At 35.3% G+C, this 16,559-nt stretch overlaps 1 protein-coding gene across 9 annotated transcripts in view; it reads right to left on the bottom strand.

The window, feature by feature from the left end:
* Positions 1-15,328, bottom strand: part of LOC116305884 (histamine H2 receptor) — a 73,993-nt gene extending 58,665 nt beyond the window's left edge. For 3 of the 9 annotated variants that reach the window (XM_031715869.2, XM_031715868.2, XM_031715873.2), the window contains exons 1-3: positions 15,196-15,325; positions 9,622-9,689; positions 7,225-7,303 (exon numbers count right to left, since the gene is read on the bottom strand). Coding sequence is in view for 1 of the 9 variants with exons in the window: in XM_089040357.1 (XP_088896483.1) it covers positions 7,225-7,253 (29 nt within the window). In the remaining 8 variants the exon portion in view is untranslated. Of the gene's footprint in view, positions 1-7,224; positions 7,328-9,621; positions 9,690-9,816; positions 10,331-15,195 lie in introns of those variants that run through there. The other 6 variants (XR_016121754.1, XM_089040357.1, XM_031715871.2 and 3 more) reach the window with 5 other exon arrangements.
* Between the last annotated feature and the right edge of the window lie 1,231 nt (positions 15,329-16,559).

Here is a 16,559-nt window from a genome sequence, read left to right as displayed (position 1 = left end):
ATATGTTGATAAAGGACACGTATTTTGAGAAAACGAAACACATAGCACCTGTGATTTGTTTTCCTCATACCATAAGTGTGTATAACAAAATCAGTATCCATGCAGCTTGATTAAAAATAGAACTCGATACTTGAACTGGAAGCGTGAAAACGAGAGGAGAGGAAAACATCTTAAGCTTGTCTGTCTAGAAGCAGTATGATAATTAGTATAATGAATCTGAATCCTGGTTGGTCGAAAGGTTGAACCAATAAGCGTTTATCGATGGATAAACTGGTGTTCTGATTGCAATCAAAATATCATGACTTATTGAGGAGTTTTTCAAAGATTCCTTTCTGACTAAAACAGTATCCTGTATTTTCCGTATGCTAAGGTCATATCAATCTTTATTGCCCTCGGCTCCGAAGTCCTGATAAAACACTCCTACTCGTTTTTTAAACACTACTTATTATCCGTAATGCGCAAACCAATATGTCGCATATGATCATATGAATACGATACGGCGCCTCAGCTTCTACTGATTTGTCAGCTCCAGAGTCCTGATAGTAATATGTATCATTTAATAATATTTATTATTTATAATGCGCAAACCAATATGTCGCATATGACCAAATAAATACGATACGGCGCCTCAGCTTCTACTGATGCTGTAGCTCCAGAGTCCTGATAGTAATATGTATCATTTAATAATATTTATTATTTATAATGCGCAAACCAATATGTCGCATATGACCAAATAAATACGATACGGCGCCTCAGCTTCTACTGATGCTGTAGCTCCAGAGTCCTGATAGTAATATGTATCATTTAATAATATTTATTATTTATAATGCGCAAATCAATATGTCGCATATGATCAAAACAATACGATACGGCGCCTCAGCTTCTATTGATGTCTCTGGGTTGTACAGGGTTACTTTATCTTGTGTGATAGTTTGTTATTTTGTAATTTAGACGTATAGAAAAATGAAGCGAGCTATCAATATCTGGTTAAATTTGAAGCGTGCCTAATAATACGTTTGGAGTACCTTTACTTGGTTTCTCGGTATTTTCTTCAAGTTTTAAAAAAATATTTTTTTAAATTGGTTGCACACTTTAATACATCTCATAGTGGCTCATTATCTAGATCTCGTTAAATTGTCGTTTAGTTTTTCAGCGAAAAAGAAGGCGGAATAATCTTGACTTGCATCTGATTTTCAAATAAACTACGCGATTTTATAAAACCTATTAGAAGTGCCCAAATTCAACCCTCAAAGACCGAACGCTCGGCCTCCTACATTTGCCCGTTTTGTAAAGGCTTAATCTTGTAGTGTGACATCTCGACCACTTTCACAAACTACCCTCAAAGACCGAACGCTCGGCCTCCTACATTTTCCGTTTTGTAAAGGTTTAATCTTGTAATGTGACATCTCGACAACTTGGAGTTCTCAGTTGACGCCCCTGTACGCCCAATACCGGTAATTGAATAAGTTGGTATACACTTATTGGTCTAAGCACTGCTCCTATAATACCTTATTGAAGGCTAAAAGGTCTAAAAGAAGCTATTGAGATGATATATGGCTTGATCTGGAAACGCAATCAGTCTTCGATAACAAGTGATTGAAAACCGCCCTGTCCATGCTTGATATTATTATAAATTATAAATTCCAAAATAAACTCGGAGTATAGCTTTTTTAGAGCATGTACGCAAGATGTTTTGAGAGGCTCTTGTCGCGTATGAATGAAAGAACCGTGTGGTATTCTTTGAATCAGTTGAACCTTGTTCGGCCAATCAACAGACGGAAACTGAATTTGAAACCATTTCTTAGTAATCAATGGGGACCAACCTATAATTTAAAGTTTCAATCTACGTACACGACCACGAATACAAAATGATAGTGTCAATCTTGAAAAGTTAGAAACTTGTACTCATACTTGTAATATTTTGGCCAAATCTTTCGAACCAATCACAGCGCGCGTTATTTCATGATCACCAGCTGGTCCAATCACAGCGCGCGTTATTTCATGATCACCAGCTGGTCCAATCAAAGCGCGCGTTATTTCATGATCACCAGCTGGTCCAATCACAGCGCGCGTTATTTCATGATCACCAGCTGGTCCAATCAAATGCTCGAACACTGCACGAAAAAGCCACCGAGCGCGGGAATTTTGATTTCTGGACATGGAACGGTCACGGTAATAGTACGGCGCATTTAATAACGTTATGATATACAATCATACGAATCAAATCTTCCTTAATTTTATCCGTCTATTCAACTACGAATCCTTTCAATCGCACCTCGCGAATATCAAAAATTTAAATAATCGAAAGTGGAGACAGCTTTTAGGCTTCTTTCAATGAAGTGTACAGCTCTTATTCAGTCACTATAGCAAAAAAAAAAACATTGTAGAAAGAATGAGCAGAGATCGTGAGTCCTTTCATGGTCACTTGTGTTACGTAGGATGTTTCTTTCAAGTGGATATTAATAAAAAACGACAGTTTTAGTGATAAAAAGTAAGCGTAACTATTATATAATCATGAAACATATCTTCTCGATCATGCAAGAGTCCTGTAGTTAGTCGTTTAGTCGTTAATAAACTACTAGATGGAATACTAAATCACTATGGAATGTACTACTTAGAGTTTGAACATTCTGTGATGAGCTCTACGGTTTTGACTCCTTCTGGGAAATTAAAGAACTCTAAGATTATATTCTATCTATAATTAACGGCAGTCTATACACTTTTGATTGGTGAACAATAGCTTAAAATGGGACGCCGTGGAGCCCGCAATTTTTAACAAATTTAAGTAGAATTAGAACGACTGAATAATTTAAACAGTTTCTGAACCGAAATGAAAGTGCATTATAGGCAACTTTGAACAACGGCTAAAAAAGAAAAAAAGCGGCACAATTTTGTGACCCAAGATTTTCGTGCGCGTATATAGGTTTTGCAGTGCAGCTGAATCTGAATAGGGCGTTAATACGTGAAAACTTCTCCTTAATTACTGACATAAAATGAGTTGACATAGTGCAGAGTAATTTAGGCCAAAATAATTCGTATGCTCAGGATTTGGAAAATGCAGCTGAATCTGAATGGGGAGGAAATAAGTGAAATCTTCCTGTAATTACTGCCATAAGGTGATGTGTTCTCAAGAGCTTTAAAGAGGGTGTTTAATAGGGGTATTGAAATCCGTCGATCCGTTAAAATTTTACTCTGAATCCGAATTCCGGTCTAAACAAATTGAGAAGTCCGCGGCGGAAGCTAAAAATATATTTGGGGGTACTGCAAAAATCGTTGGGGGCACTGAAGATTATATTTAACGCTATGTGATAATGACAATGTTTTGTTTGATTGCAGACGCATGCGCCGTAAAACAATGACTCAGAACCAATATTTTTTTGGGGGCCCCCACAAAAAAATTAATGGGGGGGGGGGGGGGGGGCCCGTGCCCCCCGGCCCCCCCGGTTCTGCCGCCCCTGTCCCTTTAAAAGAACTTTAAAACACGTGACAAATGGAAGCACAATTTTGATTCCAAAGTTCTTTGCGCACAGTTTTGAACATGCAGGTGAAACTTAATGGGGCATTACATCATACGTGAAACGTTTCTGTAACTACTGACATGAAGTGATGTGTTCTGAAGAGCTTTAAAAGACCATTAGGACACAAGTCATGACAATTGGCAGATGCAATAGAGTTTGAGCTAGGCCAAAATTCTTTGCATGCACAAGGATTTGAACATGCAGCTTGTACATAATTTTCTTATTCCTTTGGGTTGTTACTTCTGCACCCCCCAGTAAACAGACAAAAAATGTAAATACATTGTATAAAATATCTGGGAAATAAAGAAACATTAACCCGGCCTTAGTCTGAATGGGGCGTTCATATGTAAAACTCATCTGTAATATTCAATGACTAACATCAGTAAAGCTAAGTGTTCTGAAGAACTTTGAAAAAACCGTCATTTTAAAACACAGTCGAAAAAGTGCAGCACAATTAGGCTAATGTTCTTTGCATGGGAACAAACAGCATTGTAGTTGGAAGTAAATGGGCTTTGATAAGTGAAACGTCCAGGTAACAACTGAGTTAAGAAAGAGTGCCTGAAGTGAAGAGCTAAATTGCTCACTTAAGGAGGGGTGCTTACTTAGTAAAAGCCATTAATTATCGACTCAAATAAAGTAAAAGAGGTTGGAAAAAACACATTACTGTGGATGATAAACAGCCTGTAGGTAGTGTTTGAATAGTATAAGTAGAATGGTGGCATGTTGTCAATCTTGATAGTGGAACAAAATAAACGCTGTCGATCAAGAGTGCATCAGTTTTGAAAGCTATAATTTGATCAAATATACTCCCATTTCGAGAACGCCTTTGCTCAGTCTTAGCCTCGATTGTGTACGAATGTGTTCTTTTCTTTCATTAAGGTCCATTGTATAAGGAATGTACGTACTACGGGACAATACGAGTTGATTAATATGCCACTGGTTTTGGTTGAATAACTGAATATTATAACACACAAACGAGACTAAGGCTGAGCAAAGAAAACTCTAAACTGGAACTGGGGTATTACACTTAAAAGCGACTTTCTAGTTTCTACCCTATTGATGGTTTTCAACCATTCCCAAGGGAATTAAATAACAAAAGGCACATCGTCCATGTTGGAGGATATACAAAAGAATCCATTGACAATTCTTTTAAGTTCCTCCAACATGGCCGCCGTGAAAACCATCAATTCTATTATATATTTTTTACTAGCCTATTCCATGCACCCCATTATAACCTTAAACTGTCCTATTCTACGTATACGTATATATACTCTATATTACCGTACCTTACTCTTTATACCATACAATACTCTATCTCCTACCATATATACCTTTCAATAGCCTATGCTATTCTTCTATGCCTTACAGTGCTTTATACTATCATAGCTTAGTATCATCGTACCTTGATAACTCTACTCTACCATATAACGTACACTATCATATCCTATCATATACCTTTCACTAGTCTATATTACCCTGCCATATCATACAGGGTTGACCTATCCTACCATACCTTATATTACCGTTACTTACACTACCCTATCCTGTCAACCCTCAATATTTTGCCCTAATCCACTCTACTCTACTCTACTCTACCTTCTACCTTTCTTTTTTTTTATTTTGTTTATTTTGGTCCCCTATCGCTCTCTCACTGCTTGCTTGTTGTTACAGTATTCTAATCTAAAGTATTCGACATACACTTGATACGATACACTCAAGATCATCCGCGCGTCTGACAAAACGTGAATAAGTGTGGATTATGCCCTATTTATTGCTCTAAAAGCTGAGTAACGGTTAAAATTACGATTAATAATTCATATGCATAGTCTTAATCAAAAAAAATGAAACGATGATTATAGTCTGAGGTATTTCCCCCTTCATTTTTCACCCTCTGTAAATAAGCTTTTAAGTATCGTTTCCGTTTTCTTTCTTTTCTTTTCTTTTCTTTTTCCTTCATTTTTTTTTTTTTTTTTTTTTTTTTTCTTTTTCTTTTTTCTTTACTAACTTTAGTCTTTCTCTTCTCATTCTCGTTCTCCTTTCTTCCTTTTCTTTTCCTCCCTTCTTTTTCCCTCTCCTTTTTTTCTGCTTCTTCTTCCTTGTCTTTCTTTTCTTTTTCATTTCTCTTAGCGATTCCCATTTTTCCTCTTCTTTTTTCTCGCTATACAAAAGAAAAAAAAAAAATCGAAACCACTTCCAATCGTATATCTGATCTAAAAGCATCACGTTCACGCACGTCATTACTATATTCAAGAACAGAAAACTGCCGTCATATATCGATATTCCGGTCGCAAATGGTACTTTTAGAATTATGATTAGCAACAAATTGTCACTGACTGCTGACAATACAATGGCACTAATGGCCCATCCACTTAAGACTGGAAATCCTAAAAAAAAGTTTTTTTGAGTACTCGGAATATATTAGCGATTCTACGTGTGCCATTGAGCATACTTTTCTCAGAAGAGTCCATTGTCTCTTCACCACTGTACATTTGCAAATATTCGACATTATAACTTGAAAGTAGTAATTTTGAAGTAGTTTGAAATATTTAATTAATGACAACATAAAAAGGAGTGAAGTGCATGTAATTCCATCAAATTAATTATCGTTAGTTTCGAAGCTCACCACACGATTCTTTCCATGATTTCAGTTAAGCTATTTTACATCGTCATATATTATGGGTCAAAAAATTCTCATAAAATCAGCGAAGCACCATAAACACAAAGTAAAAAAGCTAGAAAAGAACGATGAAAAAATTGCATGAGTTCCGTGCTAGGAAACACAATCTTCTCGAGAAAGTAATACTTTTTATCTTAGCACTAATACTTGACATAGCACCGGTTCTTCTTTACTCTCAATCAATGAATTACATCTTGAAGCAAGTAACTTTACTCACAATACTCTTAAACCAGCAGTGCAAAGAGTCCTCACAAATAAACAGTAGTTAGATCGTTTCCATGGAGTCAGGTTGACAGCTTTTATTGTATAAGTAATCGATCGTTAATAGATTTTCATTTTACGAGCTTTTTTGTCATTACTTTTGATAACTGTAATTCTTCTCGCTGTACCTATTGTGGAAAGTTCTAGCCATGGGGTAATCTTCAATCCTTAGAGGGGGTTTAAGCTAAGAATATAAATTGGACTACGAGGGGGAGAGTATTGACAGTTAGAACTCGGAAATCCTTTTATAAATACTTGAATTAACTCTGCTATAAAATTAGGTATCTGAGCCTAGTAAGAATGAAGAGTGAAAGCGTAGGGTTGTACATCGATAATATACAGTTAAGTGGTTTCTACACTATTAATAATAAGTATATTGTTTATCCATTTTTTATAAAACAAAAGTACTGAAAAAAGCGTCCTTGCCCAACTGAGAATCAAATGATAACAGTTGTGGTGATGTAGATTAGTAAATTAGAGCGAAACATAGTGGGAGAGAAAGAAAGAAAGAAAGAAAGAAAGAAAGATACTGAAAGAGAGAGAGAGAGAGAGAGAAAGGAATAAAGAAATGAAGAAAGAATGTAAGGAACGGCTAAATAATCGAATAAAAAGAAACTGAGATCTTGTAAAATTGAACAAAAGACTGCTTGTTATTATTATCAAATTGTAAATGTATAATAAAACTACCCTGCTATTCACATTTTGGGATCAGATCTTCTCACAGACACAAGCATTGAAGATGAGAAAACGCAGATAAATCTTGCTTACCATACAAGCTGTCTTCCAGCGCACAACATCGGGACTAGTTGACTCCATTAGTGTTTCCTCTGAATTACATTGTTGTAAACTGTAATTAGGAGACAAAACTACACTATAAACAAACAAAAAGTCAAATAGAGTCAGAACTTAAGTGGTTCTTAAAGTCAGATAAAAGAATTTTGACGTTTGACTTTGAAAACAGGAAATAATTGTCGGAAAAAAGACAAAGAAAAGCTATCGATTTACGCTTTGGTTCAAAGCCGTTAAACCCTACGAATTAGTTTAATTGATTAATTATTTTTTAAGAACGAGACGAACTCCCGACGGATGACATTGCTTAAGTAAGATTATCTGGCGGCCATTTAGGTGACACTGTGTTGAGGTAGTTGAAGCTAGGCTTTAATTCAAACAAATTTTCAAAATATACCTTTTTCCTGATACGGCGGCCATATTGAATTATGGGATACCGGGTGGATGGAAACATAGGAAGATTAAAAAGCACAGAGTGGCTGGCAATTTACGTTTTCAAATAATTTGAAGTCTTGGTGTATCGCTGCTGTTCCATCTACCATCTGCTGTTGCATCTTATTCTCTACTTTCACATCCCCATAATACTTTGCGTCTTTTGGGGTAACCAGAGGGTAAAAACCCACTTATTTTGCTGAAGGCTGAGCAGACAATGTTGACAATAACTTGTTTGGTATCCAAAATTAAAGTGAAGAAGTAAAAAAACGGAAAAAGATAGAAGCTTGAAGACGTTTAAGGTAAATTTTAAACATTTTTTCGTAAGTCAATACATTTTCTGTAAGACCAAAACTCTTGATGATCTGTACATGCAAAAATAACTTGAAATAAACTGATTATCAGTATTGTACAGATAAAAGCAGGTATAGTATAAATTCAATTAAGAATCAATTTGGGACAGTTTTTTGATTAGTTACCCCCCAAAGACGCAAGGCATTATGGGGATGTGAAAGTAGAGAATATTGCTTTTACTGTTTTAGATGTGCTTTTCATCGAAAAGCGTAAAGTTATGTAAAAAAGACACCCTGACAGTTGTGCAGTCGTCTATAGATTTTCCAATAGTTTCCCGCTCGGCATAGCATAATGTCAAGATGGCTGTCGGCCATATCGAGGTCTAAAATATTCAGTGTATAGGAGTTAAGAGTACTTGAACAGTAGTGAGGCGATAAGGGTAACATCGGCCAATTTAATCTAGATCATTCGATGGAATAGATCTGTTGAACGGAAGTGCGGAGATTGTATTCTGATATCGCAGTAGTTAGAGTACGATCAATAGAAGGAAGGTGCTATGTATTGGCAAAAGTGTACAGATTGTACTTCGATAGCGACGAGCTAAGAGTGAATTTGATTCTCCTTATCAAAAAAAATGCTATCGTTTAAAGATCCTATGTTTTTAATACTAAAAAGTCTTTTACCCCATTCACACCTAAACGTGTTTAGTTAAACTATGTTTTCATTAGGGGGGGGGGGGGGAGATAAACTAGAAACCTACAATATAATGAAACTTTCTAAAATATCATAAGAGCAAGACAAAGGATAGTCTACATGCATTATTTCACCAAATATTGTGCAATGTTCGTAGATAGTTTTCCAAACCTGTTTAGTTAAACCACTTTAAAACATGATTAAGTCTTGGTGTGAATGGGGTATTTGAGTAGCCCGAAGGCCAACGATACCGAGTTTTGTTTTGACTGAATGGGACCTACTTAGTCATTTTATAGGTAGTTATTTAAGTCGTTAAAATGTCTAGGAATATTGTTGCTACAATCGAGGGGTTTCGCAACTGATATATTATGTAATAATTGCAAGTTTAGTGGAATAATATTGTTGGTGTTGTTGTTATGACCATATATTGTTATCATTGTTGTATTCAGTGTTGTTGTCATTGTTGTTATTGGTGTTGATTTTGTACATGTTACTGTTGTTATAATCGTTATTGTTGTAGCTGAAGCTGTAATTATTGTTGTAGTCGTTATGTTGTTATTAGTGTTCGTTGCTTTTGTTATTGTTGTAGCTATTATTCACTATTGTTATTATTATTATTATTATATTATTATTATATTATCATTATTAATATATTATTATTATATTATTATTATATTATTATTATATTATTATATTATTATTATTATCATTATATTATTATTATTATTATATTATTATTATTATATTATCATTATTACTATATTATTATTATTATTATTATATTATTATATTATTATTATATTATTATTATTATTACTATATTATTATTATTATTATTATTATTGTTATATCATTATGATTATTTTATTATTATATTATATTACTATTATCATTATTGTTGTTTAGTGTAAAATGATTACATGTTTTTTTTGTATTTTTCTTTCCCCGCTATTTTACCTTATGTCTTCTAAGAGATGCTACTAGCTGTTGTTGCTTTAGAAATTGCCCCTTGCTTTGTCTGTTATCTGTAAAAATTAAGAAGAAGAAACGAAAATGGGTGTATTTTATATATGCAAACCCAAGAAACACAAAATACATTAATAAATGATTGCTATGTATTCCCTGTACTCATCCATGGTAATGCTTCCTCACGTTTTTTCAAGGATGTCCTCAGGAGTACCAGTAGAAACTAAACCTTGCTTCCCATAAAAGCTTTTACAGTTGCACGCTTTCTGTTATTTACCGTGCTATTCAAATTTGTTTTTCTTGCTTTTTTTGGTTGGTGTTTTTGATTAGATTTTTTTCGTTTCGTTTTGTTTTGTTTTGTCCTTTTTTGTTTTACTGTCGGCTTTGTTATTTTTTGGTTTCTACACGTTTCCAATTGTTTATTCTGCATTCGCAGTCTTTTCTTCGTGACATTTTGTCATTTGTTAGCCGTGACAAGCCAGGAAATGGCTGCTTTCCAACACCCCTGGAGCTATCGTCTGCCGTAGTCTGAATATAAAACATAAATGTCCCGATTGATAAATTCAAGCACTTGATAAAAGCTTCCTGCCGATTTCAAACTCATGAAAGTCAGACTAGAAGTTTCTCGATCACACGTGATCATAGTTCCGTCTATATTAAGCAACTGAGAATCTATTTTTAGCTTTACTTATCATGTCTCTTCTTCATATTTTGTTATTATCTGATGGGTTTTATCGGAAGTGCAGAAGACAGCAAAATGATGTAAGATCTTATCACGTTTACAAGGCATTAGAGCTCCTTATGGTTACTCTGTCTCCTGATTTGTTTGGCTTATTTTAGTTATAAGACCGGTGTGGTGCGTGCAAAAGGTGTTGCATTTGTTGGTGTGCGTGATAGTGCTTTAGGTGTTGTTGGCACTGCGAGTCCCATACTTGATTTTTATTCCATACACATACGCAAAGCGTACGGTAAAGACTAGACAAATATATTAAATAGATAAATAACTTAGTAAGTATGACAAATAGGAAAAACTACGAAACATTAAACTGCAAAACGATAAGAAATATATGGAAACGAATAACTTACATTTGTGTATGAAGGGACGAAACTGCGAGCACCAACTAACTAAGTATTTACATAGAGGGCGTATATAAGGCGTACAAAAGCTCCTAAGAGACAAGACTAACAATGACGAAAATACTTAGACTAAAACGAGTGAAACAAAAGCTATAGAACACATATAAACAAACCTAAGACAAAGAGAACTACACTAAAAACTCATTATAGGCTTTTCAGATCTAACAGGTGTTGTGTATTTAGTGCGATCGATGTCGTAGGTGTGGCGTGAATGATGGCTAGTTCAAGCGTGGTGTGCTTCTTTAAGTGAGGTGTCGTATGAATGTGGATGTTGCATATTTAATAGGTGTTATAGCTCAAGTGCGTACGATTGGTGGTGCGTGTTTGGTATAGGTGTTCTATGTGAGATGCGTATGACAGTTGTTCTAGGTGTGGCGTGTGTCTTTAGGTGAGGTCGTGTTTGGTATAGGTGTTCTATGTGAGATGCGCATGATAGTTGTTGTAGGTGTGGCGTGTGTCTTTAGGTGAGGTCGTGTTTGGGGTAGGTGTTCTATGTGAGATGCGCATGATAGTTGTTGTGGGTGTGATGTGTGTCTTTAGGTGAGGTCGTGTTTGGTATAGGTGTTCTATGTGAGATGCGCATGATAGTTGTTGTGGGTGTGGTGTGTGTCTTTAGGTGAGGTCGTGTTTGGTGTTCTATGTGAGATGCGCATGATAGTTGTTGTGGGTGTGGTGTGTGTCTTTAGGTGAGGTCGTGTTTGGTGTTCTATGTGAGATGCGCATGATAGTTGTTGTGGGTGTGGTGTGTGTCTTTAGGTGAGGTCGTGTTTGGTGTTCTATGTGAGATGCGCATGATAGTTGTTGTGGGTGTGGTGTGTGTCTTTAGGTGAGGTCGTGTTTGGCATAGGTGTTCTATGTGAGATGCGCATGATAGTTGTTGTAGGTGTGGTGTGTGTCTTTAGGTGAGGTCGTGTTTGGTATAGGTGTTCTATGTGAGATGCGCATGATAGTTGTTCTAGTTGTGGTGTGTGTCTTTAGGTGAGGTCGTGTTCGGGGTAGGTGTTCTATGTGAGATGCGCATGATAGTTGTTGTAGGTGTGGTGTGTGTCTTTAGGTGAGGTCGTGTTTGGTATAGGTGTTCTATGTGAGATGTGCATGATAGTTGTTCTAGGTGTGTGGTGTGTGTCTTTAGGTGTGGTGTGTGGGTTCTAGATGAGGTGCGTAATGTTTCGCCTCGTGCTACGGATTCCTGAACAGATCGACATCCGTTAGACAAAAGACTTTACCCCGCCGGTTGTCAACCCGGTATTTCAAGGTCTCGGGGATAATCATTTTCACACAGTCATCATCAACATTATGAAAATACATGAAATAATATTTTGCCAACGTCTAATAAAACGTCACAATAAAAACTATGATATCATATTTTATAGAAATCTTAATTTTACGGAGATTTCTGCGGAATGTTTAGAGTCTCAACCAGTTCTATTAGATCATCAATATCATCATCATCATCATCATCATCATCATCATCGTAGCGTCATTATTGTTTATTATAGACTGTACCTACACTAGTTTATTACTAACAATGCGCAAAAAATCGCGGATTTTTTTCCATTTCTCTGCTGGTTATTTAGTTGGTGTTTCGTGTACCGCAAAAGCGTACGTGATTCTTTGTCATTATTTTACTCATTTTTCTTACAAATGCAAAACAGTACGTGAGACAGTGTCTTGAAGTCAGCTTTCATTCCTTTCTGGAGTACGGTCTTCTAGCGTATTGATATTACCCTTCGGACATATTGATCTGATTGCATAAATCGACAAGAGTACGTTGTTCAAGACGGAAAATCGGTACAAAAACTCTCTTGGTCTGACATTGAATGCAAGTTTTTCCCCCCATTAATTCAAGAACCAAGGCGTATTTCCGATAGTAATGTGACGCGCATCAGTATGCCCTTGAAGAAAAACACCGTAAAAATAAAGCTCCTTAAGTGATTAGCACTCATATAGTAGCGCGCATCATGCAAGACTCATCCTGTTTCAATCCAAGTTCAAGAAAAAAAGAGACAGATGTTTTAGAGAGAGAGAGAGAGAAATCATGACTAGATTGAGCGAGTTGACTCCTTTATTCTACTACTGTAGTTCCGGTCAACTTACATTGTTTTTCAAGAAAGCCGTATCAATAAATTTAAGGTCGAATGTAAAGACATGACATGTATAGATATAATTAAGATAAAATTACTTAACATCTAGAGAAAGAGAGAGAGAAAGAAGGAAAGAAATAGTTAGAGTTAAAGAGAGAAAGAGAGAGAACTAAGAAAGAATGAATGTACTTTATTTAAAGGCGGGATTTCATCAAATTACAATTTTGGTTTCCGTGAAAGCCGTTATAAAGTATAAAATAAGAAAATGTGTACAATAAATATAATTATTATCAATATAAGGAAACTATATATCTAAGAAATATTTATTCAGAAATAGTATAGGATTTCAATTCCTTTTTTAAACAAAGAAGTTCCTAAGATCTGTCGAGAGAGAGTTCCAAAGTTTGGGCCCAGAGAGAGAGAGAAAGAAAGAAAAAGAAAGAGAGAAAAATAGTGAGAAATGTTACGCAAAACCTCCAAGAATATTGTCGAATTTTCTCGACTATTTGGCAACCATCAAATATCAATGTCAATATTATATTTTACACTGCATGCTTGTAATCAGACGTCTTTTCTCGCAAAAAAATATTGACATCCAGAACCAAACGTTTTTTAAAATATCTTTAGGCGAGTTACGAACATTGAAGAAGGTGTTGAGATAATCACTAAGAGCAGCCTTTTCTTAAAGCCAAGGTTGCAGTAACAATACGTAGTACATGGTCATTTTCTTTTGTACTTTATCAAGGTATAATATATCTTAAAGGATATAGGACAATACTCATCAAAACTGGTCAAATGATATCATCAAAAATCTTAACATTTTCAACAAGATCATGGTCATTGTGATAATTTGCCAAGTTTTTCTCACGAGTACGTGGATTCTATATCTATCAGGAAAACTAATCTCATAATGCACGGGATTTCCTACCTTTAATATTAAAAACTTAACCGACAAAGTGTTTCAAAAAAAGGAAAATTTTTCAGTAATAGGCTCATGGTTATAGTCTTAGTTTTTCTCACGAATATGGAATTTTGCATCACAGGAAAAATGATGACACTTTATAAATACAATGAACGAGATTTTATATATATCCTGTAAAAAATATGAAGAAACAGTTTGTCAGGTGATCATGACATCCTGTTCTCAGAGGGTATCTTTTTTTTTTATAGTAACAACAACATCCTCATAGCCTTAATTTAGTTTCTCACAAATTCCATAAGTATTCTTTATCAGAAAAATGATCTAAAAATGGAAGATAATTTAATCATACCCCTTAGGACTCCGCATATATATTATCATGCTTAGGTAGAGAAGATCGACTTCGGAAACAGCAGATCACTATACTGATACGATGGGCACATACCACAAGTTGCTTTTCTTGAAAGCAGAATTCGAAATGGATATGTCTACGATTCTGATCTTGTTAGATAAGTTCAGTGTAATTTTTGAATGTCAGCTCCTGGATTTTAGATTCTATGTATATATATATATATATATATATTTATTTATGTTTTTGTTTCATTGCCACTCATTTTCTTATTATTAATATTATCGTTTTCATTTTTTTGACTTAAATACTTCTTCTTTGAAGTGCGACTGTTCGTTTTTTATCTTTTATTTTTCATTTTTTGGTCTGTTGACTCGACTTCTCCAAACATGCCCCAATCATTTTTGATCTTATGACGTATTATTGCTGAGGTGTTGGTGAACGTGTTGTTTTTAATTCTCGGGTTCAATTTCTCCAAAGATGCATCGCTTATCATTGATCACTTTACTGACTTTTCAAATTTTTGTTACTACACAAATTGAACTTAGTTAATCTAAACACTATTAAAAATACACCCACAAATTTTCTTTGTTTTGTCTTTAGCATTTTATAGCTTCAAGCCATTATTAGCATTAAAGTAAGTTACATGAAAAAGCAAGGTAAAGAATATATAAATGATTTCCAAGTCTATTTTTCCTTTTCTTCCAGGTACACAAAAGGTACTTTGGATTATGTACGGTATCACTGATGAATGAGAAATGTTCTTTCCAAAACAAACAGATATATGTTTATAAATGACCCAATAGTTCAGAAACGAAAATAAGCTTAAAAGTCCGGCGTAGCTCTAAGCTCACTTCTGAGATTTTTAAGATTGGAGAGGCACATTTGTATTTTTTAGAGAGTTGAAGCACTTTATCTATCGTAAAATAACAATAACGGAAGGAGATATATAATAAGTACACAAAGCAAGTATACGAGTTCCCGAATTCTTCACAATGCAGCACTTCGCAATTGTACTTCTTGTATTCAGTCTAGTTAGAAGATTCCTTAAAATATCTGAGCTTACAGAAACTTACTTTTAGACACTGTTGTCGTTCTGAAACTCTTGCGCTTCTTGAAGTTAAATCGATTTTTCTTTCCTCGTTGAACGATCCAAGTCAAGTGAAGAGATGGGCCGATCTAATCACAGATGATTGGGCACACTAATGCAGGTATTTAACTTGAAGTGTTAATTTATGCACAGTGTGTGAACAAATATGATAACTAGATCTTGAGGGAAGGGAGAGGATGGTAAGAGACAGCATGGCGACAGGGAGGGCGGAAAAAGGGAATAAAGGAAAGGGAAACTAAGTGAAGATGAAAATTAAGAAAAATACGCTCTTCATTTATTCCTTCGTCTAACTATTCTTTTTATGCTAAGCCATGAGAATGAAGCTTTTTTACATAAAAATGCGGAAAATAAATATTTCAACGTGATGCAAATTATTTCAGGTAAATTTGCTTAGCCCGCTCGCTCAGTAATACACGAAACTCAAATTCCGCCTTGTGTCTGTCTTGTCTGAGGCCTAGTTTTTTAAAAAACATTTCAATATTGCATGGTTTCTCAATCAGCTAGTCCTCCCGTCCTCTCATTCCCCAACGGTCCCTCCTTTGTAGTAGTAGTAGTAGTACAACGGAGGGACTAGTCTTAATAGCTATGTGTCCATGATAAAATCAGAATGTTTTGATAAATGTCATTAACGTCTTGAGCAGTATTTACAAAAGAATGACAAGGTTGGTCAGCCAGGAGCTCTACTGTCCCTAGAATGTTTTTTCCGATAGAAAAGCGACTCTGGTTTTAAAAGCTCATGTCAAAACAAGTGACAGCTGATCAGGTTTTATCTTTTCTGCCATCATGCTCAAATAAGAATGTGCTTTTTTTGAAATACTCCATTTTACATTTTATTTCAGCTAGTGACCACGAATAATAGTTGCAAGTCGAGGTTGGAGTTTCCGCGCATAACAAAACTATCATGCGCTGCATGCAACTACAGCCTTGGCTTCGAACTATTATTCGATTCGTATTAGATTAATTCAATAGCTGGCTTCTCCAAGGTCAGTGCATTGACTCGAATTCAGACTTGTCAAGAATTCAGGCAATAAGCATGCAATCATTTCTTCATACCTCGATATTTTTTCGTCAATCCATTTTTGGTTTATAAACAAACTAACAGCTTTTACTCGAAAACTAAAAAAGGTTCTTAAACCCCTGCAATACTAATTACAATCTATGAGAGCTATTCTACGCCTAGCTAATATATGTGTTTTGTTGTGAGGGGAAACATTTGAAATCAGGAGGAATATATTTTTTGTTTCGATAAAGAATTGCATTGAGGATGGATTCGGAATCGCCTGAGTGGCGCTACCTATCAAAAATAAACCGCTTGGGGGAAATAAGAAA

This window comes from Actinia tenebrosa, unplaced genomic scaffold (genome assembly GCF_029948245.1).
Source record: "Actinia tenebrosa isolate PJP-AT-01 unplaced genomic scaffold, QUT_ActTen_1.0 PGA_scaffold7__59_contigs__length_16204524, whole genome shotgun sequence".
Lineage (NCBI taxonomy): Eukaryota > Metazoa > Cnidaria > Anthozoa > Actiniaria > Actiniidae > Actinia > Actinia tenebrosa.
The sequence above is the reverse complement of the archived record's forward strand: the minus strand, read 5'-3'. Positions and strand labels throughout refer to the sequence as shown.